The 27,261-nt window shown below is 41.8% G+C and overlaps 1 protein-coding gene across 2 annotated transcripts in view; it reads right to left on the bottom strand.

Moving 5' to 3' along the window:
- The window catches only part of slf2.L (SMC5-SMC6 complex localization factor 2 L homeolog), a 29,427-nt gene extending 4,177 nt beyond the window's left edge, over positions 1–25,250 (bottom strand). Inside the window, exons 1-18 of one of the 2 annotated variants that reach the window (XM_041568697.1) lie at positions 24,837–25,250; positions 22,379–22,422; positions 20,686–21,281; positions 19,885–19,933; positions 17,718–18,415; positions 17,454–17,527; positions 13,754–13,864; positions 13,510–13,677; positions 11,199–11,301; positions 8,642–8,717; positions 7,985–8,126; positions 5,217–5,316; positions 4,241–4,417; positions 4,062–4,159; positions 3,850–3,937; positions 3,644–3,748; positions 1,856–1,933; positions 1,473–1,559 (exon numbers count right to left, since the gene is read on the bottom strand). In XM_041568697.1, the coding sequence (XP_041424631.1) occupies positions 1,473–1,559; positions 1,856–1,933; positions 3,644–3,748; positions 3,850–3,937; positions 4,062–4,159; positions 4,241–4,417; positions 5,217–5,316; positions 7,985–8,126; positions 8,642–8,717; positions 11,199–11,301; positions 13,510–13,677; positions 13,754–13,864; positions 17,454–17,527; positions 17,718–18,415; positions 19,885–19,933; positions 20,686–21,281; positions 22,379–22,422; positions 24,837–24,922 (2,880 nt within the window). In that variant the 5' untranslated portion in view covers positions 24,923–25,250. The remainder of the gene's footprint in view (positions 1–1,472; positions 1,560–1,855; positions 1,934–3,643; positions 3,749–3,849; positions 3,938–4,061; positions 4,160–4,240; positions 4,418–5,216; positions 5,317–7,984; positions 8,127–8,641; positions 8,718–11,198; positions 11,302–13,509; positions 13,678–13,753; positions 13,865–17,453; positions 17,528–17,717; positions 18,416–19,884; positions 19,934–20,685; positions 21,282–22,378; positions 22,423–24,836) is intronic. The other variant, XM_041568696.1, reaches the window with a different exon arrangement.
- Positions 25,251–27,261: the final 2,011 nt, after the last annotated feature.

The following is a 27,261-nucleotide window of genomic DNA, read 5'->3' on the forward strand; positions in this document are numbered from 1 at the left end:
GAAGTCGCCCGGCAACCAAATCTCCCTGTGTGGCCTGAACCTTAGAGTTTGAACACTGCTGATTGGCATTCTCAATTCCTTTGATATTTTCTAGAGTTCAACTACCTTTTCCCGCAGATCCCTTGACAATTCTTTTGCTTTCCCCATGATTTAGAATCCATAAACATCATTGCAGCACTGGATGAAAGATGCAAGGGTCTGTCAGGAGTCCAGAAAGTCACTGACCTTTTATACACACCCACTAATTACAAGCAAACAGATCTCAGGTGAAGATGGTTACCTTTAATAGCCATTCTTACCCTTTTGTGTCAAGTTGTGTGCATGTTATCAGGCCAAATCAGCAGGGGTATGTAAACTTTTGATCAGGGTCATTTGGGTAATTTGTGTAGTGATTATGATTTAAAAAGAGTAAACACAGTTGACAATAAATGGCTTCAGCCAACCACTAACCATGAGTGAAAGAAAAAATGTTGTGTTCTCATTCGTATGCTCTGAAAAATAGTTAAGAAATCATAAATTCGGCCAGGGTATGTAAACTTATGAGCACAACTGTATATATTACTCATAATACATTTCCATGATTTAAAAATGTCCTGGATTTTACACCATTTTTATTATATGTGTTTATTGTGTAAGACACGTGCACCTTTATGGCACAGAATAACACATAACACAAGCTACTCACTTTATTTAATTTAAGGGATTTAATCGATTGCTAGACATTGAAACGTTACAGACAGGGTACTTTTCTATTTTTAATATAATTCTGAGCACTGACATTCTGATGGTTGTCAGCCCTCGATTGTAACTACTAAGATCTTGTTTTTTGGTTAGGATCTAAGAGTTCTCCTCTTCTTTTTTATTTTTTACAGAATAACACATTATCAACCTAAAGGCAAATAATGACCTCCCAAGACAAGAAATTCAGGAGAATTCAACATTCATCCAGCTGGTCATCTGCCACCACAGACTTGCACAAAAACAAAAAAAAGAGCTTACATTTTTAACTCTGGGTACCGGGGAGTGGATCTTTTCCAATTTGCCCACTAATGCTCTAGGCCAAATCCAGATGATCTGATCATTTGGCCCCCAGACCATACTTTGGATCAAAATGGGGGTTCTTGGGAGACCCATTGAGAAACTACATAGACTTTCATCCAATCTAAAAGATATTTCCCCGATTTCCGACCACATTTTGGTTGGGTTGGCCACTGGGAAGGCCTCAAACTGTATGGTCAGCTTAAGAATGTTCTGGGTCTTACAGCCCATGCAAGTTTTACTCCTTTCTGGCAATAAATAAGATTCATTGGGCAGATGGTTGGCTGCCTGGGCCTCTGTGTACATGATAAAACAAGGCAGATTTGGAATCTCAGTCTGGGCCTGAATATGTACATAGTGCAAACACATAAAATGGTATCTAGTTTGTCATATACATACTGTATTTAATTTTGCATGAATGAGAGTTAATATACCTTAGTTTTGTAGTAGTATCTTGCATCCTCACGGATATCACACTTAATATGTTTTTCTAGTGCAGCACACAGTTTTAACAAGAAGGTCTGTAGGGGAAAAAAAAGTGGTCATATATTAACATTCATAAAGCTGAATATGATCAGCCTACACAGGTGCCTTCTCCAAAAAACTGCTCTTCCATTGTTCTTCCTGATTCACTAACTACGCTGGCCTGTGAAGGAAAGGAGCAGTTTCCTTCTGCCCAGCACATATCTATGAAAGGTTCCTCCCCTACAAGTAGATCTTGTTGAGGATCTGACACTAATCAGGCAACATAAACAAGATCCTCTATAGAAAAAGAAAAGCAATTTGTGCATTTACAAAGATAAAAAAAAATGCTTACTCTCTGAACAGAAACACTCTCATCAGAGGAACTGGCAGCATTCACCAAAGTCAGTAAACTGAAGGTTAAGTAATAGGCCTGAAATGTAACCAAAAAAAGTTGTATTTTAGTAGCAAACACTGGCAACATAAAAAGGAAACACGATTTCTTTCAAAACAGTTTGCAAAGATATTTTTAATGAAAGTTTAACCCCTAAAGAGCTGAAAACCATAGAACCTTAATCCCACAGCATTTAAAGTTATAAAAAATCATAACACTTTTAGAAATCAGTAAGACAGTAAATAGATAAACATTTAAGTAGAGGCGTGGGATCTATTATGCAGAAGGCTTGTGACAAAGCTTTTCTCACAAGGGGTTTGACCCACCATAAATGAATTCTTAACGGATGGACATAGACGGTAACTAGGAAGAGCACTGAAAATGCTAATCAATTGTAAATAAAGTTAGCTTTGTTTTTGACCCTTGATATGCTGAGGACCTAACGCGTTGTTGAATTCTACAGTACATTAATGGGAGATGCACAAAGCAGTGTGATCAAGCACATTTTGTAATGCAGTGTTTTAGGTGCAAGCAGAGACAGGTTCCTATGGTGCAACAGGTGATGAAGGGCAGAAATCAGCTACCATCATTATTCAAAGCTCAGTGCCTAAAAGTGGCAAGCTGAATGATTTCTGTAATAATAATAATTCTCTTCATATTATCCACTGTGCAGGATTGCAGCAGGGAGCGATTAGCTGGAGGGAGCAGGAGTTTCATGCAAGTTGTGGCTGTGATGGGGGTTGGTTGCTGCCAGGGCAATGGGTTAGTAGTATTGCATTGGGCATTAATACTACTTTGTCCAACTCTGGCTGCAAATAGAATACTTCTGCAGGTATTATGTGCACAACTCTATGTAAAAAGACTAGTTCTCTAATTGGATGTGCTCAAAACTAACTCACTGGAGTACTTTCCGAATTCCACTTGGCACATTACAAAGTACACTAAAGCCTTTATGGCAGAGTGCTTTCCTACTTCAGTTACCACAATACTACTCTTTACTTATACAAGGCTGATATATAGGAGTATATTCTCTTGAACGGGAAGAGGAGAGCCCGACCGTGTTTTTTGCTGAACTTTGGAACATACCAACCGGGACTTTCATAACCTTGGACTTTATTTGATATATAGGAGTGATTCAGTGCCAGATCCAGCTAGAATATACTTTTATACAAAATAGCTTTCAAACTAAGGAAGAAACTACCAAACATATGGAGACCATATATCTTGTGATTAATTCTATTAATATAACTTTAATTTCTCCTTAAGGTGGCAATACACAGAGAGATCTGCTCGCTTGGCTATGTCGCCAAACGAATGGATCTCTCCCAGTTATGCCCAACTTAAGAGGGGGCGATATCGTGCTGATGCATAAGAATACTGGCAGTGGGATTGCTTCAACAAACAGATGCAATCTGTGATCAGACTGGATTTTTACCCCTGCCCGATCGACATCAGGCCAAATTTTGGGCAGATATCAATTGAGGAAGCCCGTCGGAGGGCCACAAACGTGTCAATAAGCTGCAGACTTGATCTGTTGGCAGCTTTTATCGGCCCGTGTATGGTCCGAACATGGAACATTCAAGTTAATGGTAAGTGATCCCTGGCAGAAGGCAGAGTTGGATTATGACAACCCCTACACTATCACAGTTGTGCTTTATTCATAACCTTTTTGGTCAAAAATTGATAACCAAAGATGTACAACAAAAACTTGTGATAGAAAACTGATAGCAACTGCCATTGAAATGTTACCTCTTGATCTAGATTTAGTTGTGCACTCTCTTCGTTGTTGCTTTGCATTTTCCGGATTAAGGCAGACGGCTTCATTTTACTCAAACACTGGCAGAGAAGTGACATCTATGATGTGTAAAAGCCATTGAAAGGATTATATAGATTTCAACAAAGTGGGTGAAAACATTACTGCAAAAACAAAAAACGCCTCATTATTCGCTACATACCTGTGAACTATAATCAAGTGGTGTGTTTGGATAGTTTTCGCCCAGGAGCTTTGCTATAAAAACCAAACTGAGGTGCCCTCTCAACTGTCTACAAAAATTAGAGATATAATTACAAAGTTATAAATACCAGTAGGGGTGATAAAAATAACTTACAACAGTGGAGTTTGAAGCGAGTCAAGCTTGAATCCAATACTCAATAATAGAATAATTACCTTCCACGCGACTCTGTTGTAGGAAGGACCTGTACAATCCTCACATAATTATGGTGGTGTGCGGAAATCTCACTTAAAGCCAAGGATAATTCTGGCATCTTGTGAGATGAAAAAAAATAAATAATGATTGTTTTGTTGTAAACAGGGCCCCAGTGTAAGATAATTGGATAGTTAATTACCTTGATCTCCCAGTCTCTGAAGTTATGAAGCAGGTTTCCCACAAGGACATGCAAATCCACAACAGGACTATCTCTCAGTTGTTTTTCCAAATAGATTTTTAAGAGCAGCACTACGAGGAGTAAGGTGTCCTGGTCGCTGAAGATTTCAGGGCACACAGCTGTACAATACCCTAAAAACTAAGTTTGAAACAAAGAAAATAAAGCTTATACAGGCTCAGAAAGAAGAGAAGCTGAAAAAAGAGTTTCTTGCATTGTGAAGAAAATAAGCACCTTTCCAAAAACAATAAAAAAAGTAAATGGTTTTAGAGGTTATTTGTAAATCTAACGGAAAATGATATCTGTTCCTTTCTATCTCCAGCACATTTGATGTTACCAAACCAAGTAGTAACACAATTGCTGTACCCGGAGATACCCCAGAATGATGAATGCAGCTGAAAAGCATGCGAAGTCCATCCTCCTTGAAAGCAGGACACTTAAAAACTGAGGTATGCTTACAGTGTGTGGGGTTAAGCCTGTTCCTTGGCACGCCCCTTAAGTTTTTTTTATTCTAAGTGTCCTGCCTCCTGGAGGGTGGAGCTTAAACCCCTAGAGTCCCTGTGTCCCCCTGAGACGACAGAGAAATATTAAATTGTTACTCTACCATTAGAGGTGCATAGGCTAGCCTGAAAGATGGATGGGTGTTGGGCCTAATCCTTCCCATTACAGATGTCACATCGCTGTCTCATCCCCTTCAGTGACATTGGCCCTTCCCCTGTACCAAACCTGGATGTAGTATGCTCCAGTATCTGATGTCACTGCAGGGTTAGTTAGGGCCAGGCACAGGTCATCACCCAAGTATCACTATGGTACTGTGTTTTTGAACAAAATGTGCACATTGTTAAGCTTAAAAGGAAATTAAACTCAAACATAAAAGTTTGCATAATAAAAGGAAATACACTTTCATGTTCATGTGTGACAATTGCCTTTCACAACTCACCTTGATCACATTCGTCATCTGCATTTCAGGAACTACAGTGAAAGCTTGTGCTGGCCCATTTGAGTTTTTATCTAGTCTTAGGGATACCTGTATAGCAGGTCTGTAACAGATAAAACATAACGTAAAGATGTATTTGTTTTTAATTTGACTTCCATCCTCACTGTATTGTAACCCAATACCATAGGCTAGTGAGTTTTAGGAGAACAGCCTGTTCAAATATTCTCCTTTGTAAGTGGATTTAATCAGGAGTTAAAGAACGAGTAACACCAACAAATAAAAGCATTTTAATTTTATTAAAATGTAATGTGCTGTTGCTATGAATTGGTAAAAGTTGTGTGTTTGTTTGAGACTTAAAGACTACTATGGTTTATATAAATAGGCTTTCGGGTAGCCTTGAGGGCAGCCATTCAAGCTAAAAAAAAAAATAAGAAAGAGTAAAGGCACAGGTTACATAGCACATTACAGATATGCTATGTAATAGAACACAATGGGATTCTACAGTGCTGCTGGCATCTGCTATGTACAGTAACATGTGCTTGAATGGCTTCCCCCATGGCTACACAGCAGCTTGTTTATATAAACTATAGTTGTGTTTTAAAGCAACCGCCAGTTGTAACAGTAAAGGAGATTTTGTGTACTCACCGTTAAATCTCTTTCTCTTCAGTCGCTTGGGGGGGACACAGGAGACAGTGGGGTATAGCTAATGCCACTAGGAGGCAGGACACAACAGAATAAAAATGTGACTCCTTCTCCGCTGGCTATTCCCCCAGCAGTAGGCGGAGCCAAATTCAGTTTGTACCAAAGTAGTACTAAATAGGTAATAACAGTAGTAACAATAATAACTTGAACATACTGGCTATAACCAGAACCATGTTAGACAGACAGAGAGGGCCTCCATCCAGGGAGGGAAGTCCTGTGCCCCTCAAGCGACTGAAGAGAAAGATTTAACGGAGAGTACACAAAATCTCCTTTTCTCCATGTCGGCTTGGGGGACACAGGAGACAGTGGGGACGTACCAAAGCTGTCCCCTATCCTCAGGGCGGGAAGGATAGGTCCTATGTGGAAGAAGCCACGGCAGCTGTAACTTCCTGATCATTCTGGGAATCAGAGGAAGTGGAGGGAAGGCATAGGCTAGGCCGAAGTTCCAGGGAGCTGTGAGAGTGTCTGCTTCCAGTGCTAGTGGTTCTCGGTAGCAAGCAAAGAAGGCTTTGTTAAATCATCCTCTGGGTGATCTGAGGTTTGGGACAACTCGCCTACAGAGAGAGAATTTTCCCTTCTGGTGGGGGTGAGGCGAGATTTGGGGAATTACTTCCACTCTCCTCATCAGAGGGGGCTCTGCACTTTGAGACCCTTTGTCTAGGGTTGTCCAGTCGGGAGAGGAGCTTGTCTAAAGAGAGGGCTAGTTTTGAAATCCCTGTGGCTAGGTGTGTTGCCCAATCTGGGATGGCCTGGGGCCCTTAGGCTGAGGCCTCTCCCTGGTTGGTAGGGGCATCCCATTGGGGGGCCTGGTCCACCTGGGGGGAGCAGAGCTTGGGGGCTCAGATACCTGTGCAGTTGGTTTACATCTGGAACATACAGGTTCTTTGTGGCCCCCTGGCAACCTTTTTTCGCCATTTGGCGCAGGCTAAATATTTAAATGAGTATGTAGATCCCCTGGAGAAAATGATCTCGCTGGCTCCCTCAGACATGTTCTGAGAGAATAAAATGGCCCAGGGCCTTAGGTAAGGTAGTGGATAGGGTCCCCCTGCGGGAGGGAGCCTGGGAGGAAAGAGCCAGAGGAGTCAGCGCAAGAACGGCGCACAATGATACCTGTGCAGCGTTGTGTCCTGTAGGTGCCCGTGTCCCCCGTGCAGCAGCAACAGCTTCTCAGTAAGGGTGCGCTGTTGTGTCCCGTCGCAAGTGCCGGAAGGAGCACACGTGACGTCACAGCACTGCTTTGCGAGTGCGATGAAAGGCGCAAAAAAAGTGCGCAAGGAGGGTTGAGGGGGAGCTAGCCACGACTGTATTACTTGCTAGTATCGGGTCCCCCTGTTGTGATGGGGATCCGAATCCCTGATCAGCCCGTCACTGTGCGCAGCCGTCCCCTTTGTGAATTGGAAGCAACTGCTTAGCAGATACGGGCGCACTCTAGAAACCGAGCGTTGCCCTGAAAACGCTGTGGCCCCAGGTGAAGGGGCTGCAGAGGAATATAGGGGGGCCCCAGGGGGTAGAGGGAGAGTATTCACCTACCCCTGGATGTAGTATTCTTCCTTGTCTCCCGGCCAGCCGACAGTCTTCCTAGTGTGAGAAGAGAGTCTGTTAGGCTGGGTGGTCAGAGCTGCAGTTCGCATATGCGACCCCAGGGACAGAATGCACTGACGGGAGAAGTCAGGAAGGACACACTACTCAGTGTAGGTGACTTAGACTCTCCGGTGTTAAAGTTGTTGTAGAGAGAGTGAGAGAGAGTCCTAACCTCCTTAGGACACAACAAAAACTGAATTCGGCTCCGCCTAATGCTGGGGGTATAGCCAGCGGAGGAGGAGTCACATTTTTATTCTGTTGTGTCCTGCCCCCTAGTGGCATTAGCTATACCCCACTTTCTCCTGTGTCCCCCAAGCCGACATGGAGAAAAGAGAAACAGTACATTACATTCTAATTACTTTAAAACAACTAATTTTTTTGTGTTACCTTTAATTAAATTAACGTATAGTTTAAAACTGATCAAATTAACGTATAGTTTAAAACTGATCAAAGACATTTAGCTTACAAAAGGGAAAATATATATTTACACAAGATCATCACAGCAGAACAGAGGCTGAAGGTGTGGAAGAGGAAACAACGTTTGGAAATTCACGCCCATATTCAAGAAGACAGTAGCCACATCCAACAAAGATGGCATCCATGGAGTTTTATTTTGCCCTGAATTTGAAACTAGTAAAGAAGCAGAAATATTTAATTTTAAGTGAGAATTCAATACATATGCAATATAGCTGAACACAGTTTAGAACACATTCAGTTACTTAAACATTATAAAGGATCTCAATACATTTTAAAAAGGTATCAAAGCTACCTTTCCAATATCATCATCAATTGGGCTCCCAGAATCTGATCCCTTCTCCTGTAACTCTCTAATAAATAGAGAGAATATGGCTGGTCTGTTTATTTATTAACCGTTATAGGGTTGTGGTGATAAATCATTAAGAATACCAAATATACCCATAGTACTATGCTGCTCTGCATTTACCAAAGAAGGGGTAAATTCTGAAAGATGTGGTTCAGGAGCATGCAGGAACTAATCTAAATACACAAACTAAATCTAAAGGCTTGGTTGGGCATAAAAATTGAATTTGAGAAATTATACCATTCACAATTGTAAAAGCAAAGATTCTAAATATATCAAACATTAAAAATCCAACAAAATAAAAGGCTGCACTGTAGGTACTTACGATTATTATTTGTGATTTTTATCAAGGTATTGAGTATTTTAATGCTGATGGGGTAAGAAGGATGTGCAGCAACAATCTGTGGGGATAATGCATATTGTGAGCTTGAAGGTTTTGTATTTACACAATTACATAAAAGTACCTCATTATTTCAGCTCCAAATAGAGAACTAATTAGATTTGGAAATAGTGGGGCTAGTACCCTGAGGATGCTTAAATCATTGAATGGGGATTCGGTCATGATTTTTATGGTGTCGTTTTTATTTCTAAATTACACTGTTTACACTGCAAATAATTCACTACCATATAAAATTTCATTCCTGGACCAGCAAGTGTATTTTTTTTAGTTGTAATATTGGTGTGTAGGCACAATCTCAGGTCATTTTGCCTGGTCATGTGGTTTCAGAAAGAGCCAGCACTTTAGGATGGAACTGCTTTCTGGCAGGCTGTTGTTTCTCCTAATCAATATAACTGAATGTGTAGCAGTGGGACTTGGATTTTACTATTGAGTGTGGTTCTTAGATCTACCAGGCAGCTGTTATCTTGTATTAGGGAGCTGCTATCTGGTTACCTTCCCATTGTTCTGTTGTTAGGCTGCTGGGGTGGAGGGGGGAGCGGTAATATCACTCCAACTTGCAGTACAGCAGTAAAGAGTGACTGTAGTTTATCAGAGCACAAGTCACATGACTGAAGGCAGCTGGGAAACTAAAAATATGTCTAGCCCCAGGTCAGATTTTAAAGTTAAATAGAAAAAAAAAATCTATTTTCTGCACTGAAATTAATTTCTCAAAAGAGCATTCTACTGGAGCAGCACTATTAACTGATGCATTTTGAATTTTTTTTTTTCCCATGACAGTATCCCTTTAATGCACCTTAACTGCGCATCACTACTATGGCGCCCCCCCTTAGTTTGGGAGCCACTGTCTTAGTACCACCTGCCATAACTTTGATCTGACTACACCTGAATTCTCACCTTTGTGCTTCGGTTTTAAGTGGACTTAAGACAATTTTATCCAGGGATGAATGAATCCAGGGAATAAAAAGAAGTTGCTTGGCTGGATTTTCTAATGTGTCCCTGATTTTTCATAGGATTATTTTTTAACCATATGGTAAACCAGTACCTAAACTTCTCAAAAGGCCATATACGGACAGATTTAAGATGCCCACCTGGCCTATTCAGACCGATGGACCCAATATCTGGCTAAAATTTGGCAAACAATATGGCAGGGTTTAAAATCTTGTTGTGGCAAGGACTACATTGGCTCATTGATGTGGTCCTAGGTCTGGTGGCCTGTATCCCCACTGTTCTTTCCATTTATGGCCAGCTAAAGATTGAACTGTAGTCATCTTAACTCCCACCAGCAACCCATGACTTCCAACCTTGGCTTATTATAACCTATTGTTCTAAACAAAGCCTGTTAACATCTAGATGCAATACAAATTGGTTATTTTATTTGAAATTCTCAATTTCATTGAACCTCATTACAGGTACAGCCTCCTATAATGTCATATGCCCAGAATTCTACTTTCAATTACAATATCAACACTTTCTTAAAACGCACAATATATCTGGAACTGGCGACAATACTCCAAATAACCAGATTTCATACAGCATTTTGTATGTGATTTATATTGCTATCGATTGTCTTTGGCTTGTACAACAATTTGGAACATACGGTAAGCTTTCTCCTGTTTTCTTGTGAATGCACCCTCTTGTTTAGCCCATGCAAACTCCTTTTTTGCTGAAACAGGTGAGTACCAAATAATCCTAATCTAAATTTGCTTCTTAGTCCATTTGCTCCTGCCCGATAGAACAGTGCAGATGTCAGGAGATGCTTCATACTTCAGTACATTAATCTTGCCAAATAGCAGGGTTTCACTCTAGTTACACAGTCATGAATCTATTAGTCTAAAAATGGAGATCATTTTAAAGGACATGTAAAGTATTTTTGTGGTGCCAGTCTGTGTGCATAGAGCACCTTAGCCTGACCCCAACCGCATCATTTTCGCACCCCCGTTCTGATCCTACGTCCTGTACTGTCACTTTGTGCCTAACTGCATTAAACTGGCGGCCATTTTCCCTGCCCGGCGTCATCGCTTCTGGCTTTCTGTTCTAAATGTGCATGTGCGCATAATCCCTTCTGCCTGGGCTTTCTCTGCGGTAGCTTTAACCAACAAAAACTTGATGGCGCAAGCTTCAGCTGTACTGAAGCAGAGAAAGGGCGCATGCTCCCCATGCCAAAACGCCAAGGAGAATTCTGAAGGGAGGGGGAGAGGGAGCTAGCCAGCTGCCGATATGCAGACAGATCAAGGGAACAGAGAAGCCGATCTGTTAACCTCTCAGTGACCGCAGAGGCAGGTATTTAAAGATCACAGTGGGGCTTTTTACAGATAAGATTTTTGGCTGGGGGGTTGACATGTCCTTTAATACAAAACAAAAATAAGTGTCAATTGCAAAAATGCTCATAAGAGAACACTAAACAAGGTCTCCTTAAGTTACATGAGAGGGTATATGTCCCCTTTAATATATATATTTATAAACCAGTGGTTTCCATTCTCACCTGAAACATCCATTTCATTAGAACAACAGGGCATGTCTTAAACTGATACAAAAAGCTCAGGAATCCTTCAGTTGCCAGCATAAGTTGGTTTTCTGCTTCACAACTATATGACAGAAAAAGTAAAACATGTTCAAATAAGCTTCAGTAAAATTATTGTGCATGAACAGTTATCTATGAATCTATAAAACAGTGGGAGTTACAAGACCATACAGTCCTATGAAAACGTTTGGGAATTTGGGAACCCCTCTCAGCCTGCATAATAATTTACTCCATTTATCCACTCTGATGTTGCGCAAGAAAATGTTAAAACAATAAAAACCTTTGAATGAAAAAAAAATAATTTACTCCACTTTCAACAAAAAAGATAGTATGGTATGTCTCATTTCCCAGGAGTACTGGGGTGTTTTCTGAAAGATCTTTAGTGAAGCAGTATTCAGTTGTATGAAATTAAATCAAATGTGAAAAACTGGCCATGCAAAAATGTGAGTACTCTTGCTAATTTAAATGCATGTAACTGCTCAATACTGATTACTGGCAACACCAAGTTGGTTGGATTAGCTCATTAAGCCTTAAACTTCATAGGCAGGTTTGTCCAATGTTGAGAAAGGGTATTTAAGGTGGCCAATTGCAAGTTGTGCTTCTGTTTGACTATCCTCTGAAGAGTGACAGCATGGGATCCTCAAAGCAACTCTCAAAAGATCTGAAAACAAAGATTGTTCAGTATCATGGTTTAGGGGAAGGCTACAAAAAGCAATCGCAGAGGTTTAAACTGTAAGGAATGGAATCAGGAAGTGGAAGGCCACAGGCACAGAAGCTGTAAAACCCAGGTCTGGCAGGCCAAGAAAAATACAGGAGTGGTATATGCGGAGGATTGTGAGAATGGTTACAGACAACCCAAAGATCACCTCCAAAGACCTGCAAGAACATCTTGCTACAGATGGTGTATCTGTACATCGTTCTACAATTCAGCGCAATTTGCACAAAGAACATCTGTATGGCAGGGTGATGAGAAAGAAGCCCTTACTGCACTCACACCACAAACAGAGTCACTTGTCGTATGCAAAAGCTCATTTAGACAAGCCACAGTCATTTTGGAACACAGTGCTTTGGACTGATGAGACAAAAATTGAGTTATTTGGTCATAACAAAAAGCTCGGCATTCCAAGAAAAACACCTTCTACCTACTGTCAAATTTGGTGGAGGTTCCATCATGCTGTGGGGCTGTGTGACTAGTTCAGGGACTGGAGCCCTTGTTAAAGTCGAGGGTCATATGAATTCAACCCAATATCAACAAATTCTTCAGGATAATGTTCAAGCATCAGTCACAAAGTTGAAGTTGGGGTTGGATATTGCAACAAGACAATGACCCTAAACACACTTCGAAATCTACAAAGTACAATATTCAGGAATGGCCGTCACAGTCCCCCGACTTAAATATCATGGAAACTCTATGGGATGATTTGAAGCAGGCTGTCCATGCTGGGCAGCCATCAAATTTAACCAAACTGGAGAGATTTTGTATGGATGAATGGTCGAAAATACCGCCATCCAGAAACCAGACACTCATCAAAGGCTATAGGAGGCGTCTAGAGCCGATACATTTGCAAAAGGAGACTTAAGTATTGATGTATAATCTCTGTTGGGGTGCCCAAATTTATGCACTTGCCTAATTTTGTTATGATGCATATTGCATATTTTCTGTTAATCCAAAAAACTTTGTCATTGCTGAAATACTACTGTTTCCATAAGGCATGTTATATATTAAAAGGGAATTGCTACTTTGAAAGCTCAGCCAATGATAAACAAAACTAGGGATGCACCGAATCCAGGATTCGGTTCAGGATTCTACCTTTTTCAGCAGGATTCGGCCGAAACCTTCTGCCTGGCCAAACCGAATCCTAATTTGCATATGCAAATAAAGGGTGGGAAGGGAAATCGTGTGACTTTTGGTCACAAAACAAGGAAGTAAAAAATGTTTTTCCCTTCTCACCCCTAATTTGCATATGCAAATTAGGGTTCGGATTCGGGTAGGTATTCGGCCAAATCTTTTGCGAAGGATTCGGGAGTTTGGCCAAATCCAAAATATTCGGTGCATCCCTAAACAAAACACCAAAGAATTAAGAGGCTTCCCAAACTTTTTCATTTGACTGTATGCTTTTACAGAGGTAAGTTTAAATATTCTCTGTAGCATAAGATAAGTAAATAAGCACTGCACAGTTAATTCAGCAACACCCTATACTGCATATGAAAACCAAATAAAGCTTTGCCACAGCAGAAAGTTCGGCAAAAGTAAAAACCCATAATACTTTACCAAAATATAAGATTTTCCTCTGAGCTTTGGATACAATATTCTGAATTCCTCAAGTCAAGTGTATGGTGGTTGAAGATTAGACCTGATTCGTCTAAATGGAATATTTCTTCACCGGGAGGTTGATCTGGAATACCATTAAGGTCTATAGAATACTTCTGCACAAATTCCCTAGGTACAAAATTAAATTTACATGAAGTATCATTAAAATTCACACCAAGGAAACAGAATAAACAAAACTGCATACCTGTGCTCATCTTCAATGTCTCCTTCATCGGTGTCACATTCAGTATGCAAGAACAGCATACCTTGTCCTTTTTCAATTTCCTCTTGTAGTTTTTTCTCTATTTCTCCTATCCTATAGCAAAAAATAAAGTAACAATCTATAATAATAAAATCCAAGTGTCTCTGCGTCCAGTCCGTCCCTGTGTCCGTGGAAATGCCCCACTGCGCATGTGCAGAACGGACCGTCTCTGGCGCACAATATACAGGCACCTGCCAGTCCCTCCCCCTCACGCACCCGCACACCACGCACCAGGAATCCCGATCTGATGCTGGGATGGAGGAGTCGGCGGCAATAAGGGAAAGCCCTGAAGAGAAAGAACGAGAAGCTGCTGTGAGTCACGCACTGAGATGAGGTTGCTTGAGCTTCCTCCATTGTCTGTGAATTAGCTGTTTGAAAGAAGAGGCCCCGCCCCATGGTGATGTCACGGGGAAGGAGGTGGAGAGAGTGCACGTGAGAGACAGCAGCAGAAGGGTGAGCGAGAAGACCGGCTCTCACACGGCAGCAGAAGGGTGAGAGAGAGAAGACCGGGCTCGAACACGCGCACACACACACACACACACACACACACACTCTGTGCTTTTACTTGCTCCAGTACAGCGTAATAAACCCAATATAATAATTGTGCACACACCCAAATCCTGGCTGCCCCCGTGTCACCATGGCTGGGGGGGCCTGTCCCACTTCTGAAACACCTGCAGGTTTGTTTGGGAGAAACCACAGTCAAAATGAAATTTTTTTCCCCTGTGTATCCGTCCACGTGTTTTGTTAAATTTTTGTTTGTTTTTAAGGTGCCTTTGTAAGAATGTAGATGGGGCGTCTATTGTTTTTTTTGTCTGTTGTTATGATGGTTTTTTTGGAGGGCGTTTCTTAGAAATAACTTGACTGCCCTCCTGTGTTTGATTGAATGTTGCATTGTGTAAAGACATTGCTGTGTGTATAGTTGTAACTGCTGTTTGTGCTGCAACTTGCACTGTGCCTCCAAGGCTAAATGTTGTAGTTTAACTAGAAGTGTGACTGATCTCTCTCAATTACTCCCCTGGGCCCTAAGTCATGGAAAAACCCTGCCTTGGTTACATGCTGTCAGTTCACCTGGGAGACCTCTACTAAGCAGCGCTACCCAATACTACTTCATTCCTGCAGCTCACGCATTACACCTGCTGACTGCTTCCTACTGGAAATCTACAACAACACCTACACCTACACACACACCTTCACCCCCACACAGTTGCACAAAGCTACACGCACAAAGCTACACCCTCCCACACCCCCCCCACATAATCCTACACAGCTTCTAAGGCCTTTATATTATAGTGCTGGCTGTTTGTGTAGCTATATATCCTCCTATATAATAAAGTTCAAGTGTCTCTGCGTACAGTACCTGTGTCCGTGGAATTGCGCTACTGCGCATGTGCCGCACGGACCGTCTCTGGCGAATTTACGCTGGCGAATTTACGCTAGCGAAGTAGATAGACGCGCAACTTTGCACCCTTACGCTGTGGCGTGTTTTACCATTGTGGGTGATAGTCTGAAAAACGTAAATATGTTACCGTTCGCCGACCAGAGCGTAAATTCGCACGTTAGTGAATTTGTGTAGCGCAGCCGAAAATTCGCCTACAACAATTCTGTTTTTATAAATGTTTGACTACATATGTTCTAGCGCCCGTTAATTTAACGGGCTTAATGTCTAGTTAGAAATAAATTTGAGGTTACAGTCCTTATTACCTACAGCCAGTTCAATAACATGGTTTTTAACAGTATATGGATAGTAGATAGAATGGTGATATAGTGACGGAGTAGAGTGAAAGTAACAAGTCATCATATTACCTGGAGTAATTGATACATCACTGGGAAAATTACCCAAGTGGAAAAGCAATCATTTGATCCAAGTAATAATACTGTTTATGACCCCAAGAGTCCAGCTACACTGCAGTTAATGGATTTTAATTTTTCAGTGTCATTAAAGGGGTTGTTTACCTTTAAACAACTAGTTGTTTTCAGATAGATCAGAGATAATGACTTTTTCAAATTACTTTCTATTTTCTACGTGTAACTGTTTTTCTAGTATTGAAATGTAAAGTGTAATTTTTCACCTTCTAAAGCAGCTCTGAGGAGGGGGGTCAGCGACCCCCTAAACTGATACATTTGTTTATTTCTTATCTTTGTCCCTGCTGAGCAGAATCTCTGGGTTTCATTACAGGCAGCTGTTAGAATTGATACAATAGTTGCTAATACTCCAGAGATGCTGCTGATAAATGTATCAACTACATGTTGCAAAATTATAACAGTTTAGAGTCTGCACCTGAATTACTGAGCTGTCAGACTCAAACACTGGAAACAGGGACTTTAAACATTAAACTTAGATTTTGAAAAAAAAACAGTAAAATATAAATAATGGAACGAAAGTGAAAAAGAAATATACATTAGTGAGTCTATTATCTTCACATTTGCTGTCAGAAATAATGAAGGCAGCAATTATAATTGATTTGGTGGAGATTCTACATAGGTACCCTAATGCAGCAGAACAAAGGCCATTTTTCTGGCATTGTTGCAGAGACACCATGGCTCATGCAAAAAAAAAATTCTATGGTAATTACACACACAGGTTATTATGACTTGAAGACGTTGCCCTTTCATGTAGATATGGTGCATGTATGCACGTGCTGAAGTATATAATAATATAATGCTGAAGTATAATGCTTAAGTCAACATAAGTGAGAGAGAGGACATTTTTGAAGGTCTCCCTGTCTGAGGAAAATCACCCATAGTTAAAGTATACTCAGAAAACAGGGGCTCTATGCTTGGGACAGGGTCACCACCAGCATGTAACATGTACTGAACACAGTTTCCCAACTTAAATACGAGAACGGTCCACTTTGGGTCCCCAAACAAAGCAACCAACCTTCAAAGATACAGGAGCAGCAGGAGCCATATATCTCTAAATCAAAAGAATTAGAGGCTCCAATTCATTGTACACCTTCCAAGACCAGAAAAGCTAAAGCGGTACAGAATCCAGCATAAGTCACAGGATATGCATGATTGTCATCACAGAAGCAAGGCTGTGGCAGGACAGTGTCCAATAAAACACAAATAGGTAAGGGGCGCCGCCAGTTCTGGGTCAACATTACAATGAGTAGCTCAACACTGATGAGAAGTCAGACTGATAAGTAGTTCTACTTAAACCCTCTGAGAAAGTCTCTGAGGGAAATGTGAAGGACTGCTCTCCATAACCAAGAGAATTAGAAACTCTGTCACCAAGATAATGATGGATGAAAAGCTGAGAAGATGTGATTGTGAGAATTCCAAAAACACTACACAGGTGTTGTCGCCCTAATATGTACACTCGGCAGCAGAAAAGATCAGCTTAGTCCTAGCGGTCACTACTTTGTATTTTAACAGGGAGGAAGCAGGCGCTGTTTAGGAGGATAACCTCACTATGGGAACTGATACAGAATGGCAAAAGAAAAAAAAAAGGCACGTCACATGTATCCGCAAGAAAATACCACAGCATTTTGTCTGGCAGCTGTCGAATGGAAATGTGGTAAACACCATTGACAATCGTCATGAGGGCATGCAAGGGATTACTACAGCAGGCAATACCCCCTGTGGCACACAAATACATACAAATATTATTTACAAAGACATTAGTACTGGTGAAGCTAACCTTTCACTTTCCTTCTTTTCCTTTACAAGTCTTGTCAAGCTGTTGGCATATTGTTCAGGAGTTGCAGCAATAAACTGCAAAAACAAACAAACAAAAAAAACAAAACAAATAATGCAGGTATGGCAATCCTGTCTGCACCCCAACATGTATACTGCTTAAAGACAGTTAATTTAAATATCAAATTCTGTGATACAAAAAAACAGGGGAGGTTGAGCAGTCAGATATTATGCAATTTGTTAAACTTAAAAACAAATGATAACTTACATTTTTGTTCTGAAAAGGAGTCAGGGGTGAAGAAACTGTTGATGTAGTAGGAAGAGGATGCTGTGGGGTCGAAGGCAAAGTCTTTGATTTTGTTCTAAAAATTTCCTCCAGTGGCATTAAAGCATCTTCATCACTGCTTGAGTTTCTTTTCCGAACTTTTTTTTTTACCCTCTTTGGTCTTTTTGTGGAAGAGAAGTTCTCAAATGAATCTGAATGATCAGATTCAGATATAGAACTGTTGCTAGATAGCTCCAGAGATGGGAGCGACTCAGTCTCCACATCTTCACACTCTTTTGAGCCGTTGGAGCCAATAGACTGAGAAGTTGACTGTATGCTTTCATTTTCCTTGGCTAACAAACATGGATCTTTTCTGTTAATGAAAAAAACATTCTCTTTGCCCTGGTCTTGAAAGAGTGATCCTTCATGCCCCTGGGAAAAACACCTGGCTTGAAATCCTTTAGTTTCTGATGTAAAAAATGGTGCTTTAGGTTTGCTAACTTCATCCCCTGGACAGCTAATACTTTGCTCATGTGAATTGAAAGAAAAAGAGTGGCTAAACGGCTCCAATTTATTTTCCAAATCCCTCATTTCAAGGCCACAAGTGCTCTCAGTATTTGGATCATTGAGTAAATACAACCTGCGTTTACTAACATGGCGTTTATACACGTTACTAGATTCTCCCTCAGACAGCGGCTTATCTGTGAAAAAAAAAAAAAAAACACAAGTTAAAATAAAAACTTAAATATCATTTTATATAACGATTATCAGCACAAAACCCCATAGTCTGTGTTTAGATATAACCTGAAAGTACTGTTAATTGGTGTAAAGTGAAAAAATTTAAAAAACTTTTTTTTTTCTTTTACAAATAACCTACTCGTGGAAAGGGTTGATTTCTGAGATGGCTGCCCTTATATATCATTCAATAAATGCAAGTGCCTGAGACACCTAATTAGACATCATGAAACTGGCACTCCCTAAACAGCATTAGTTTAAAGGGCTTGTTCACCTTTGAGATAGCTTTTAGTATGATGTAGAGAGTGATATTCTGCAATAACTTGCAATTTGTTTAATTTTTTTTTTATTACTGAAGGTTTTTGAGTTATTTAGCTTTTTATTCAGCAGCTCTTCAATTTGCATTTAAGCAATCTGGTAACTAGGGTCCAATTCAAACCAATTGAAAGGTTACTTAGAACTGGCCATTCTATAACATAATAAAAGTTACTTTAAAGGTGAACCACCCCTTTAAGGATAGTAGATTACTTTTATTCAGACAGCCACACATTCAAAGGATGCTCATGTCTTCAACTTTTTATTTAAGACCACTATCAATTCTAAAGGGGACACGTCACCGAAAAAAATATCATAATCTGATTTTATCACATTAGTCAAGCAAAATTAACCTTATTACACTCTATAAATTATTTGAATCTTGTTTCCTTCAGTCTGGGAATTCATAATTATAACAAGCAGACAGGAGCCAATTTTGTGGACACTGTTATTAAGGTAAGTCTTGCATCATCTCAGAATCTTGTTTGTGCACCAGAATGAGGGACCCAATGTCCATCCCCATGCTCTGGCTACACAATTAAACGGTGAAGAGAACCGGGGATAGTGGGAAGAGCAGTGACATCTAGAAAGTGCTGAATGGAAAGTGAAAGTAATTGTCTGCCCCGCCTCTATGCCTAAGGTAAAGGTAAGGTAAAGGTAAGGTAAAGCCTCCAAGTAAATCTTGATAGCTCGAACCACAAGCACATACCTAGTGCATGTGTAAGAAGCTGGTGCCGTCCTCCGGGGGCGGGAACACAGCTACAGGGAATGGAGGGCACGCATGCAGTCCTCCGTGGAAAGGCTGTTGGGCAATGTGTGGAGGTTTGTACTCTAGGCAGCTGGAAAGGCATGTGAGCCTGCAGCTCAAGGGCCCATGGTGTGGCATGATCTTAACCTTGGTCCTGATCATTTGCTCCAGCCACTAGTTTTCCGTGTCTTCTCCTCTGAGGACACTAAAAGAAACGGACTACTGTTCTATTCCTTTAAGGATTGCAATACAGGGAAGAATCTCTGTAAACACTGCCTAAAAAGTATCAAGGACAATCATATTTTTTTGAACAGAAAAAAAAACCAATGACACTATGCTTTTAAATGAACACTAATACACATGCATACCTACCACAATCATGTTTTATTGCAGAAGTCAACCTGTGACTTGATCCTTTCAGCTGTGGAGGGGGGAAATAAAAAAAAAAATATTTAGGGGGGTTAGTTTTGCTAACTTAAGTTCTGCTCCTTCTGCAGAAAAAAAAAACAAGACTGAGAAAATATAGTTTCACTGCAACACTGCAATTCATCTCTAGAATACTCAAAAATCCTGAAATGCCATTTCATTGTTTTGTTTATAAGATTTGCTGCCACTGATTTAAAGAACACATTCAAACAAAATGCGTCAGGAGTCTGTCTGGGTACTGGTAAACAAGAAAATTTGTTGCCAGAAGTAAATCTAAGCTACTTGGGGGCAACAAAGCTTCTGAAAATGGCTTTCCCTTGCAGGTAAAACACATTAGTCAGTGATTCATCTTAAATGCAGAAAAAATACACAAGAAGTAAGGTGTTTTCTTGTGACAAATCTGTTTGGACCCAGAAATGTCCAACAGGTTATAGATTTGATTAGGGTGGCTGCACCTGTGGTAAAGGCCAAACTGGCTTGGTAGGCTGTAAACAAGTACATTTCAGTCAGTTTAAAAAATAAATAATGCAATGGGAGCACACTTCTGGTTGAGATGGCCTTGCTGGGGCACACACATTCACATAGTGAGCATCCGACTTGCAAATAAGTTGCTAATTTGTCCAAGGACACCAAATTCATCTAGTGTATGGTCACCTTAATACGCTGTGCATAAATAGAAAAAATAGACACATGGCTACATGACAGGCAGCTACAACTAATTTTAAAAGCGGAAAGCATACATCATACCTGAAATGACAAATCTGACACCGAGACTGGGCTAAATCTTTGCTGATTAGCTTGCTTCACCTCTTTCTTCACTTCTCTTCTTTTCCAGTGCTTATCTTGCACTAACTGACACTTGGAAGCTACTGAGGCTCTCTCTTTTTGAGCTGGCCATGTTTCTGGATTGGGACGTGGCATATAGCAAACATCACTAAAGCTTTTGTTTATTTTAAATGGGCTGCTAACCTTGACACTGACACAGTGATACTTGGTACCTTTTGTCTCTGCACTTTTTACTTGTTGCCAGGTTTCTTCTTTGTCTTCTACATAAACATTTAGGTTGGCATATAAGCTTAGCTTCTGAACGACTACCATTGGAAGTAAGCTTGTGCCACATTTCTCACATTTAGCTTGAAAGTTGCTTACACTGCAAAGTTTTTCATTCATTCCTTTTCGAAGAAAGGCCTCCATTATAGGACTTTTGCTTGGTGACTGGACAGATAGCTTTTTCTGTCTTTTAGCCGAAGAACGTTTTTTAAGGGATCCATCTCCTGAAAAGTTATTCCCATATCTAGCATTGACAATGCCTTCACTCTGAGACAGTTCAAGCGTACATCTATCTTTTGTGGGGAAAAAGGAATAAGTTAGGATCCCATGTCTAGAGATTTTTCTTTAACAGAAACAAGAAAGTGAGCATAAGAAGAAGTAAAATTCTCTGGTAAGAGGAAGATTCATGCCAATCAAAGGCACTTGATTTTTTAAAAAGGTGGTATAGTGTTGTGAAGGTATTTGGATAAAAAGAATAAAAAGTCAAGTGGAACATTTTGGCAAGATATTTTGCAAAAGAACTTTAAAATAGGGAATAAGCGGAAGTGCTGAACATAAGCTAACAATTTAGAATACTACCAATATAACAATAATAACATGGCAGTTATTAGGGAGATTAGGCCAATATATTAAGAAGTAGTGCCAGCAAAAGCTTTTAGAAAAACAAGGAAGTGAAAAGGTGTAGTCTAATATGACAATATCCTTTGTGGAAAGCTATTACTCAGCAACTGGATTAGGGGAAAAGGACATAGGAATTTTCTATTCATATTCCAAAATCTACTTCCAACCACTGCCTGTTTACTAGGGTAAATTGGAACCTAGCAGCAAGATAGCAGCTGAACAAAAAAGGAAAGCTATTTCAAACTGGTCAATGGTCTACTTCATGTAAAGGTGAACTATCATGCAGTCTGACTGTAACCAGCCAATGGGTTTTAGAAACATAGCTATGAATATGAAAGGCACCTGCTCCAGAGGTGGAATGCACCAGAATAGAGTTCTGCAGCAAGTACATGGGCATATGGTAAATCGCTGGTTAGGAAAATGTTTTCCTATCTTTTTTTCTATCTGGCAGGGTTTAGGAAGGGGAAACTTATAATGACACAGGGTAAAGTATGTTGATTCTGGCTGGTGTAGTGCATATGTTGAAGGAAATTATCATAATTAAAATTAAATAGTCAATTTAATTTGATCTTGTCGAAAAAGTGGGTTAACAGTACTTTAAATTGGAGCAGCATTTACAGATGCATCTCATGCACACAACATACCATTGATTTTAATGGGAAAAATGGTACGAGTCATGCTTCATTATGTAACTTAATATTGACAGTAAAACATTGCGGCTATGTTTTTACAAAACAAAGAAAATGCATCGCATTTATTTAATACATACCTGTCCTTAGAGATGGTTTAAAGAAATCTGTTATCTGTTGATTTCTACAGAAAAGACACAAATTTTATTGTTACTCCACATCCAGTATTTTTTCATCTCACTTTCAGACAAAGCATTACTGCTTAAAGCGCTGGAGTCCCAGCACTATCTGCAAACATTTTGTTCTCCCTGTGCCTGCATGGGTTTTCTCTGGGTACTCATGTTTCCTCCCACACTCCAAGGAAAGTTAACTGGTTCTTAATATGGTAAGGTAAGCCTAACAACCATACAGTGATGTAAATGCAAAACTGGAATAAAAAACAAAAATTAAACATATATAGTCATTTTGCCTGGTCATGTGCTTTCAGAAAGAGCCAGCACTTTAGGATGGAACTGCTTTCTGGCAGGCTGTTTCTCTGAAACTGAACGTGTTGCAGTGGGACCTGGATTGTGTGAGGGAGCGGCTATAGAGTACAAGTCACATGAATGGGAGCAGCTTGGAAACTGACAGTTATTTCTAGCCCCATGTCAGATGTCAAAATTAAATAAAAATAAATCTGTTTGCTCTTTTGAGAAACAGATTTCAGTGCAGAATTCTGCTGGAGCAGCACTATTACCTTTTTTTTTAAAAAAGAATTTCCCATGACAGTATCCCTTTAAATATGTACAGTATAAAGAAAATAGGTGCTTTAGGGGTGACTATAAAACTACTATTCAAGGCGTTGTTCAAAGTGCATGCTGCAATTAAAAAAATACTTCGGTGTTGATGCTATCGTATATAAAACATGTAACTAAAGAGAGACACCAGCCTACTATTTAAAAAAAAAAAGCATTTTACCCATCCAAGTTACAGCCTGATAAAATATAAGTGTATAATACTCCTGCATTAAACACACAATGATGCTATGATTTGCACTGTACTCTTCAGGTTCAATTTTATTTTATTCAGAAAAGACTACACCATACACGTTGTTGCTACCTGTTGAGAGGCACTACATGGCAAAGATTGAGAAGGACCAGCTTCTATTTTGAATTGCCAGTTACACACTGAGCATGTTGCCTGTATCTGATGTAATTTCAGAAGGGTTTTTCATTTTTCCATTCATATTATAAAAAGCAAAAGACTTACAGTGGGAGAATAAACTAGGGCAACTCCCCAAACGTGTCTGTAGCAATGCATCATGGGGAGGTTTTTATTAATCAGGGATGTCAGAAAGGCAGCACCTCCAGCTCTTCTTGGGCCGTCACTGGGATACCAGGTGGTTGCAGTACAGCAGCAGATATAGGGTAGCAGTATGGACTCTTATGTATATACTAAATACCTTGCTGGTCACCTGTTAAAAAGCTAAAGTTTTATCGGTTACTACCATGTCAGCACTGCCAATCTGTGGTTCTGGCAAATGCCAAAAGTGGCTACTGTAAGATGCCATAGACCAGCGGTCTCCAACCTTTTTTGGACTTTTTGCAAGCACCGGGGGTGGGGACAGGGGGTTGGCAGCAAGTTTGGATGCGCCGGCATCCAATTCAGCGATCCTCGTTTTTGTGGGCTGGGCAGCCCAGTGCAGAAGTGTCTATGGTTGGGGACCCTGCCATAGACTATTAATAGGGCGGCTGGTGAGGGCTATTTGGGCCTGTATGTACTTAAAATGCCAGGGCCTATTTTGGATCCCAGCCCAAACATTTGCACAACAACAAACTTTGGGCCTTTACATTACATTTGAGGGTTATGCCCTTACGTTTTGAATGCTGTTTTATTGGTTGCTATGGGTTACTACCAGGCCAGCACTGGCAATCTGTAGTTCTGGCAAATGCCGAAGGGGCTACTGTAAGATGCCATAGACGGTCCCTATTTATCGGGCAACTGGTGGGAGCCATTTGGGCCTGTATGTACCATATATACTCGAGTATAAGCCAAGTTTTTCAGCACCCAAAATGTGCTGAAAAAGTCTACCTCGGCTTATACTCAAGTCAGTATAAATATATACCTAGCTGATCGACGTGAATGGCTGCACAGCTGACAGGAGTCCCATGCCCCTGATCGCCGGGTTCTTCATGACGTGTTGCAAGTGATGTCACCGGCTGTTCATTACGTGTGACATCACCGACCAGTGCACGCTTGTTTTCACTCAATATTTTATATATATATATAAAAATATATATTTTTATATATAAAAATATATATAAAAAGAGGCCTGTTTTGAATCCCAGACATGTGCACAACACCCACCTTTGGGCCTTTACATTTCATTTGAGGCTCATGCCTCTGAATGGCACAGGCTGCTTCTTACCTGCCAGGACAATATAGTGACGCCTGTGCCCAGTGTTTTTAATAGACAAACCGATCATTCAACCCAATGACCGAGGCGCTGAGGGAAAGCTGTAGCACAATGAGCACAGGCTCACACCAGAAATACAAACAATGCCACTAATAAAACAGGACCATGAAGGAGGATGACACAGAAACACGTATTTTGCGGACCTGTCTGAGGACTGTCCCTCTCTGGGGAAGGAGTGGGCGCTGTCCTGGGAACAACCCTGGCTCAGAGAAGGCACCCGTCGTGTCATCCCTGAGGAGCTTCCAGCCTCCAAATGCGCTTCTCCATCAGGCTTCCCGCTCAATTTTTTCGAGACTGCAATCTCGCGCTCTGTTTCCCAGGGTACCTGCTAGTTCCCGGCAGCAGTGACGTCATCCTGCTTTCCTGTATGCGCGAGCCTCTCGACACGCCCATATTAACCCTCTGTAGTGTGTGCGGTGTGTTATGCTTTATTTTTTTTAATGACTGTACAGTGCGTTGAAGGGAGGTCGGTGATTTGATGCGCCGCAGCGGCAAACATTTATGTTTATCATTGCGGGCTCTGTTCCACTTTCATAGCGCTTAAACCGCGAGAGAATTGCATGAACTGTGAACTTTACTCCAACCAATCGAATTCTAGCGCATCTAAAGCTCGTCATCACTCCCACCTTCTCCTCCCCTGACACGCTCCTCCCACCGACCTTGACGTCACCACTCCAACCCGCTCCTCCCACCGACCTGCTCGTCACCACTCCCATTATCTCCTCCCATCGACCTGCTCGTCACCACTCCCACTATCTCCTCCCCTGACACGATCCTCCCACCGACCTGCTCATCACCACTCCCATCCGCTCCTCCCATCGACCTGCACGTCACCACTACAACCCGCCCATCCCACTTGTGCAGTGGTGGTAGCAGCCAGCGGGGAAATGTAATGAAGTGGGGGAGGGAAGCTTAAAGGAGAAGGAAACCCCCTGGGCGCAAAAATCCCTCCCATGTGTTGCCCCCCTCCCTCCTCCACCCTGGCCTACCTGTCCCCCGGGCAAATGCCCCTAAAGGTGGCCATACATGGATAGATCCGCTCGTTTGGCGATGTCGCCAAACGAGCGTATCTCCCTCCGATATGCCGGCAAACGGGCGGTCGGATCGCGGGACCGCATCAACGAACAGATGCGGCCGCGATCCGACGGGATTTTTAAACCCATCCGATCGAGATCTGGCCGACTTTCGGCCAGATCTCGATCGGGGAAGCCCGTCGGGGGCCCCCATACACGGGCCAATAAGCTGCCGACACAGTCTGTCGGCAGCTTTTATTGGCCTGTGTATGGCCACCTTAACTTGTTACTCAGCTCTCTGCGCAGGTCCTGTCCACGGAGCTCACAAGCGCCATCTTCTCCCAAGCGGTCTTCTTCCTGGATTAATCGGCATCTTCTGGCGCATGCGCAGTAGGAGCAGTTACCGGTACGGATCTACTGCGCATGCGTCGAATGTCACCAAGTGAAATCGGAAAACTTTGTGATTTTTGGCGCATGCGCAGTAGATCCGTACCGGTAAATGCGCCTACTGCACATGCTCCAAAAACGCCGGTCAAAGCAGGAAGAAGACCGCTTGGGAGAAGATGGCGTCTGTGAACTCCGTGGACAGGACCTGCGCAGAGGAGTGAATAACAAGTTAGGGGCATTTGCCCGGCGGGACAGGTAGGCCGGGGGGGGGCAACACAGGGGAGGGGGGAGGGTTTTTGCGCCCAGGGAATTTCCTTCTCCTTTAAAGGAGAAGGAAAGCCCCAGGGCACAAAACCCCTCCCCCCTCCCGTGTATTGCCCCCCCTCCCTCCTCCCCCCTGGCCTACCCCTCCCGCTGGGCAAATGCCCCTAACTTGTTACTCACCCCTCTGCGCAGGTCCTGTCCACGGAGTTCACAGTCGCCATCTTCTCCCACGCGCGTCTTCTTCCTGCTCTGACCGGCGTCTTCTGGCGCATGCGCAGTAGGAACAGGTACCGGTAAAGCTCTATTGCGCATGCGCCGAATGTCACGAAGTTTTCCGATTTCACTTCGTGACATTCGGCGCATGCGCAATAGAGCTGTACCGGTACCTGTTCCTACTGCGCATGCGCCAGAAGACGCCGGTCAGAGCAGGAAGAAGACGCGCGTGGGAGAAGATGGCGACTGTGAACTCCATGGACAGGACCTGCGCAGAGGGGTGAGTAACAAGTTAGGGGCATTTGCCCAGCGGGAGGGGTAGGCCAGGGGGAGGAGGGAGGGGGGGCAATACACGGGAGGGGGGAGGGGTTTTGCGCCCTGGGGCTTTCCTTCTCCTTTAAGAGCGCCGGATGCTGCTGCTGTGGGCTCAATATACATAATTGATATTTGGCTCACTTTAAAGGTATGGTTAACCTTTAAGCTATTGTTATAGAATAATTCTAAGCAACTTTTCAATTGGTTTTCATTATTATTCATTCATCATTATGTGTGTGTGTGGGGGGTTACTTGTTTAGCGCTGATGTCTGTGTGGTCTTTTAACTGTTGTGTGGAGTGGGCGGGATCAGGGGTGGGGCTTAGGTGCCAGAGTGGGCGTGCCCTTGGGGGCCACAAAAATTTTGTTGAACGTGGC

The sequence above is a fragment of the Xenopus laevis genome, chromosome 7L (genome assembly GCF_017654675.1).
Source record: "Xenopus laevis strain J_2021 chromosome 7L, Xenopus_laevis_v10.1, whole genome shotgun sequence".
NCBI classification, from domain to species: Eukaryota; Metazoa; Chordata; class Amphibia; order Anura; family Pipidae; genus Xenopus; species Xenopus laevis.